At 37.2% G+C, this 7,168-nt stretch overlaps 2 protein-coding genes across 2 annotated transcripts in view; both read left to right on the forward strand.

Annotated features, from left to right (window-relative positions):
* Window positions 1-293: 293 nt before the first annotated feature.
* On the forward strand, window positions 294-3,644 carry LOC108968285 (uncharacterized protein PF11_0213-like). The gene has a single exon (XM_018932202.1). The coding sequence runs from the start codon at window positions 355-357 to the stop codon at window positions 3,550-3,552; it is 3,198 nt and encodes a 1,065-aa protein (XP_018787747.1). The 5' UTR covers window positions 294-354; the 3' UTR covers window positions 3,553-3,644.
* A 1,269-nt stretch (window positions 3,645-4,913) lies between these two features.
* Window positions 4,914-7,168, forward strand: part of LOC108968280 — a 4,990-nt gene continuing 2,735 nt past the window's right edge. The window contains exons 1-4 of the mRNA XM_018932197.1: window positions 4,914-5,121; window positions 5,178-5,271; window positions 5,381-6,109; window positions 6,209-7,160. Of these exons, the coding sequence (XP_018787742.1) occupies window positions 5,189-5,271; window positions 5,381-6,109; window positions 6,209-7,160 (1,764 nt within the window). The 5' untranslated portion in view covers window positions 4,914-5,121; window positions 5,178-5,188. The remainder of the gene's footprint in view (window positions 5,122-5,177; window positions 5,272-5,380; window positions 6,110-6,208; window positions 7,161-7,168) is intronic.

The raw sequence follows: 7,168 nt of genomic DNA on the forward strand, positions 1-7,168 counted from the left end.
GATTTCGTAAAAAAAAATTAAAATTTTAATAATTTTTGGAAAAAAATGGTTCATATAATATACAATACTTTATGTTCTCTGCTTTAAGTTATCTGCTGAGACTCCCACATCTCTGCGTCAACCTTCTCTATGCAGAGAACGTTCTCTGCTCTATGATAAACGATTTTACGTTCTCTGTTCGTATATGAAAAATTTTATTTCAGTGCGGCCAAGTTTTTCTTAGATACATAACTGCTTAGATATGGCAACTCAACAATTTAAACCATATGGTTTGTTTGTTTACAATACTCTAATTGAAAGTTAATGCAATCAAAAAACTAATTTTATCTAAACAAAATTTCCTACCAAATTACAATGAGTAAGGATACATCGAATACAAAAAGCATATTCAATACAAAATTAACCACGCAAGGAAGCACGCACAGTGCAAAAAGCAAACTGTTAAGATTTGAAGAAATTGTTATTCCGTCATCCACCGCGACAGCAAAGAATTGGAGCGCTTTGATTAGCAAAGCCCACATCACTACAAACTCTTCCCTTAATAAACCACGACAAACAAACAAGGAATATATGACAACACAAAAAGTATATGATGTACTCAAAGAACCTGAAGATTACAAACCAGTAAAAAGTGCACTTTCTCTAAAAACAATTAATATGAAATATACAGCAGTGCCAACGGTTGGGAATAAAATGGTTCATATTTCTTATCCACAGTTCATAAATGCAACGTTAAAAGAGCAGCTTACAACGACTAGGAAAGACGCGGCGTTTCGTCTTGAACCTACAGTAACGGGTAAAATTCCTACTAAAGATGCATTACCTGCTGCTGCCACAACTGTTTCAGTTGATGATACCACAGCAACAACTAGCACTACTATTCCAACAATTATGAGACCAACTGCAGTTGTTTCTACTGCAAACCCAACACAGTTGACCGAATCTTTGAAAAATTCTGAAATTGACGTTGGTGCCTCACAGCAACCAAAAGCAATAGCAACGACGACAGAAAGTCGGGTCTACGAAAACCGGAACGGATCCGGATTTTTATCCGCCCAAGGACTGTCAACTCGGCAGAATTCTGCCGTTACAACAACAACAACGACAGAAATTGAAAAAATTATAACCGTTACAACAAAGGCAGAGACAGAAATTAAAAGTTTCAATTCCAATACGACTTCAACATCTAGTTTGGAAATATCAGCAGTAGACATAAACGGGAAAGTTGCTACTAATACCGCACCAATTACAGTTCCGTCGGCCAGCACAACTAAATCAATAGACTGTAATCATATTACACAAAAATTAACATTCAACAAAAAGTCGGTCATGCGTTCAGTAAATATTCCACTTTCGATTGCTTCGAAGGCACACAAAACTCTAGCTTTTATGGGACCTAAAATGCCAATTCGTCCTTTGATCAAATCCCGTAATTGCGTTTTACTTTCGACAAAATCAAATACAACTGCTAAAGATAAGGGCATAATTAAATTTATTCCGAAGAGCCCTTGGCCTAAGAAATATGTAGCCGACGAGTACGACGAAATGAACCCAACCGATTCAAATAGTAATGACGCTCTTATTAGCAAGGATGCAGAAAAGTTGCTTGAGGCTGGGAAAGAAGTTTTGGTTATAACAACGGACATCGATACCAAAAAAACTGCTGTTAATATACCAGTAGTGCCATTGGTAGGGAAACGAAAATATACTGATCCAGCCATGATGCCGATACTATCCTTTTCATATCAGAAATCGCTTTCGGATTATATACGAAAAGCAAAGGAATTTCACAAACGCGCCAAAATATGTGCAACAGCAGCTTTAGCAACTATGGATAATTCGAAAATGAATGAGGTAGAGAGTGCGAAAAATTTTATTTCAACGGATTCAGATGGAAGCTGTAACAAGGATAATACGAATATGAAATGTGATCATGAATCTAATCTTAAACAAGGTGATAGCACTGCAGAACGACGAAAAGAGGTAACGACAATGGAAGTTGAACAGACGGCTAATAGCGAATCTGAAAACAAGGAAAAAAGTACAGATATGGAAATAACAGAGAAGATAGGTAGCATGAAATATGTGAAATCAGCAACTAAAGTTATGGAAACAGTTGAAAAGTTGGAAAACACGAGAACTACAAGCCTGGATAACCTAAAATATCTGAAAACATTAACTGATATGAATTTTGTGGAAAGCCCAAAAAATTCAGAAGATAATGAAGCAGGTGAAAACTCGGACGACTTGAAAAAAGAAGAGTCAGCCAATGGCACAAAAAAAACAGAAGATATCGAATCAACGGAACGCAGAAATAACTCAAGAGAAGAGGAAACAGCGAAAGGAATCAAAAACCTAAATAACATAGATTCGGCTGAAAGCAGAAAACAACTAAAAGATTTGAAATCAGGTGAGGGCACAGATGACCTGAAAGATATGGAGTCAGTCAATGGCATAAAAGTAAGAGAAGATATCGAATCAACGGAACACACAACTAACTCAAGAGAAAAGGAAACAGCGGAAGGAATCAAAAACCTAAAGGATATCGAATCATCTGAAAACAAAGATCAGCCAAACGATTTGCAATCAACGGGAGATGTAGAGAACTTAAAGGATATGAAATCAACTGAAAGTGCAAATAATCTAAAATATGAGAAATCAGCCGAAAGGACGGAAAAGTTGAAGGACATCGATACAAAAATCCTAAAAGATGTGGAATCTACCGAAAATGCACAAATCCTGAAGAACATGGAATCAACAGAAAACAGAGAAACCCCAAAAGGTTTGAAAGATAACTTAAAAGTTAAGGAATCAGCTGAAGGTACAGATAGCCTAAAAGAAGTTGAATCAGCCGATAGGACACAAAAACGAAAGAATGCGGAATCAACTGGAGATATAGATAACCCAGTAAAAGTGAAATCAACACGAGTCACGGTAAACGTCGAGGCAGCTGAAGGCACAGATAGATTAAAAGATTTGGAATCATCGGAAAATATAAAAATCTTACAGAAATCATCTCAAAAGACAAAAAATCGAAGCGATTTTGAATCAACTGAAAGCATACATGGTATGCAAGGTTTGGAATCAACTGAACGTACCAAAACCCTAAAGGTTATGAAATCAACTGAAGGCACAGTTAACCTGAAAGGTGTGGAATCAATCGAAAGGACCACAAATCTGAAGGATATCAAATCAGCTGAGGATTCAAATAACGTAAAAAATATTGAATCTGCCGAAGTGAAAGAAATCCCACAGGATATGGAAACTACGGAATGTGTAGATAATCGAAAAAATATTACCTCAACAGCCGAACTGAGTAACCAAATAGATATCGAATCCGATTTATTTACCTATGAAATATTCAATAATGTCAGTGGTATTAATAATGCAAGTACACGTAATGAGCATACCCAAACAAAAGATAGCACAATTAAGATTCTCAAAAATATTTTTGAATTAAAAGAAAAAGTTCAACAACAAGCGGAAGAAATTATGTCGCTGAAAGCTGCAATGAAATTGTTAAAGGCACCAAATATGTTGAATAGACTTTAATTAAAACGTTAATTTTATGTGATTACTACTAATGTTTAAATATAAATTTGAAATATTTTTTTTCAAATTAAAAATAATATTGTTAAAAGCAATTTACTACTTGTCTGGTATCAATCAATTACGATTTTCGGGATTTTAACAATTTAATAAAAATAACTTAATTGTCTTTAATTATATACATATATATGTGTAAAAATGCGTATTAGACAGAGGCAGTATTTCCGCTCAACTGTGACCTAGATGAAATATAGTCAAGGTATACGTATATGTTTTAGTCTAAATAAACAATCACAACACGCGAATATTACTTTTGCATTAAGCAAAAAGAAATGTATAATTCAATTTCGTTTCCCTAATAATTGTAACGAATAAGGTTATATAAAAAGATTTTACATTCGATACAACTGCCTACATTTCTACCCATTTTTCGATTGCTCAATGTATGAATTTCACTACCACTCTAAATTCAATAGATAGATAGATAAATAATTGAGGAATGTACTGCGACCTTAGGTCTATTGTGCCCTCTCCTAACTCACAGGGACTCGCTTAGCCCCAGCATATTGATGAAGTCCAGTATTCTGCTGRGTGCTAGCGAGGCGATGTGATCCCTATCCGGAAACATGGCTCCAAGGGCCTTCGACCTGCGCCTACAGACTGCTATGCAGTCGATTAACAGGTGCTCCGGGGTTTCAGGGTCCCTGTCGCAAAACCGACAATTGGCGCAAGATGATAGGCCCATGTTAGCTAAATGCCTTTTCAGCTTGCAGTGGCCGGCGTAAAATGCGACCAGGATCCTGAGTTTGTTTCTTGGGAGATTTATTAACGATTTGAACCTCTTCTGGTTGTACCCCCCAACTAGCAGCTTGGCATGACGCATACCGTGCGCTCGCTGCCAATACCTTTCCCTGCACACTCTTTCCTTCTTGCGGAGCAGCTCCTTCACAGAATGGGGACCCACCCCAGTAAACGGTTCGGGCCCAAACATATTGGTGGAGGCTGCGGAGCGGGCTAGCTCGTCAGCCAGTCCGTTGCCGGCTATACCCCTGTGACCGGGCACCCAGATTAGGTGCCCCTGGTTCTTTCCAGCTAGGTTGTTCAGCCGTTCTCTGCACTCCTGCACCAATAGCGATTTGATCTCGGAAGAGGAGGTAAATTCACTAACAAGCACTGTTGATAAGAATGTAATTACCCTTACTTTCATATTACACCGGCCGGATATTCCAACACAATTAAATTTTCAAATGTTGCCCTCGATACATGCCAGTGGTGGGAGAAAAGATATCACAAATTCGATTCAAAATATATCGATAGTAACTGAAACTGGCATCACCGTTCATTACAAACAGCTGTTCATTATAAGTAAACCTATCCAATTGTGTAGCGCGGTAAAAACATACTTAATTCTTTTAATTAAACTATCTACTATCTTAAAAATTAAGTCTGCATCTGAAAATGTTTGATTAAAATACGAACAAATTAAAGCAGTGTAAAAAATGTATTTTGGAAATGTTATTATTTGAATTTGGTGCTAAGCGCCTAGGTTGCAGCAACTGAATATCAAAATTGGTAAACAACTCGTATTTTTTATATAAACGTATATATTTTAATGCAATTGTGTTCAGAATTATAAACTATGCCGTTTCGTCGCTGTTTTGCTCATTGTCCTCATGGTAGCGCTATCCTGTATCCATTTCCACCAAAAACTGATGTAGCCAGGTGAGTGTTCAATCTAATATTGCTATAACTTTATGTGAATGGAATTCTTCTCTTACGATTACCAATGTGCCTTACGATTTTTAACGTAACTATTTTCACATTGTTACAGGCGGGATCTCTGGATACGGCAATTTGGTAAAAATCCAGACCAGTTCAAACAGAAACATCTGTACGCATGCCGGAAACATTTCAGCTCGTATATGACGTATGGTAAACTACTGCGAAAAAACGGCTATCCCGATGTAAATTTGTCTACATACGACAAAGATAAGCCCTACACACAAAGATACAGTTATTACAAACCTGGTGCAAAACCCGATCCGTTTTGGCATGACAATCTCGATGATGTAGTGGCTATGCCACCGTTAGATTATGGCTTGGATCTAGAATACGTACCCGTTGAATGTATTGTACCACTTTCCAATGAACTCTCTCAAACCGAGGACAGCAACAGCAGCGATGATGAGGATATTCAACTAAAAAAGAAATCAAATTATGTGGATCGTAAACGAAAGTGCATACTAGGATGTGGCGGTAAGCGTTCACTACATATTTTGCCATCTATCCACAACGAATTGGAAAGACGGCAAAAATGGCTATACCTGTTGGGCAAAGATCCAGCATTGTACACACAGAGACACGTTTATGTTTGTGATCTACACTTCGATATACATATGGTTGGGAAATCGCATTTAATACGTGGGGCATATCCGAATAAAAACTTGCCAGCACCGCTAATAAAGTCAATACCGGAAGGATTGGAAGCGCAAACAGAGTGCCTACAAAAGTGTTCAGACTATAAGAGAAAGTTCAAATTTCCAACGTTCGATCGTAAAAGGTATTGCAATTAATTGTGTAATGCTTTTGCTATTTGTGTTCAACCAGGAAATTAAAAAAAAAAAATTAGAAAAGAAAATGTAAAATCATCTATTTTTAGGCGCGAAACGTGGTTGTTGAAATTTGGCCGTAATCCTGCGTTCTACACGAATGACATCTACGCATGCGATCGTCATTTTAGTGATGAAATGAGAGTTGGCCCCTACTTACATTCGCACGCCGTACCAGATCAAAATTTGGCACTCAAACTACTGCACGAAGATAATACTGGTAATTATGCAATTAAAACTTGGTCGCTAGAAAGACTACAAGCTTTAGCAAATGCTACGACGACATCATTAACTGTTACAACGACAACTACAACGCAATCAACAACTGCACAGATTTCGCCAGCTATTACAACAATTCCTACAACAACTACAGTGATATCGCCAACCGATACCATAACTGATTCAACAACTAAAACAGTTTCACCAACTGTTACAACAACTACAACAATTTCACCAACTATTACGACAACTACAATGATTTCGCCAACTGGAACAACAATTGATTCACCACAAACACCAACAATTGATGAATCAGCACAAAGTAAGAACATTCTTGACCAACTAAAAATTACCGTTATGTCTACTGCTAATCAAACGTCACAAACACCAGGGGAATATATAAAAATGAAAACATTAGGTGTATTCATGCAACATAGAGATGGTTATGTGGTGCCTTTAAGACAAATTTTAAATGCAGTTGATCCTTTGGATTGCAGAGGATATCTGCTAACGGAATGTGCTAAATCGATTGAACCCAAAATAACTATAAAGGTACATCCAATACCAAAAGAGATCTATGAAGGCATTAGTGAGGATGATTCTAGCATGCCAGCAAGTCCCACGTATAAGGACGATATGGTTGAAGAGAGTGACGATACGAAAAATTTGAAATTTACACATGCGTATGATGAACAAAATAGCGCGGATTCATGGAGGCATGAAGACAACAATGATTACAGCAACAGTTTAGAAAATGCACAAATATACAACATTAAGCGAAATAATTATGA

This window comes from Bactrocera latifrons, unplaced genomic scaffold (assembly GCF_001853355.1).
Source record: "Bactrocera latifrons isolate USDA-ARS-PBARC rearing strain unplaced genomic scaffold, ASM185335v1 scaffold_209, whole genome shotgun sequence".
Classification (NCBI taxonomy): domain Eukaryota; kingdom Metazoa; phylum Arthropoda; class Insecta; order Diptera; family Tephritidae; genus Bactrocera; species Bactrocera latifrons.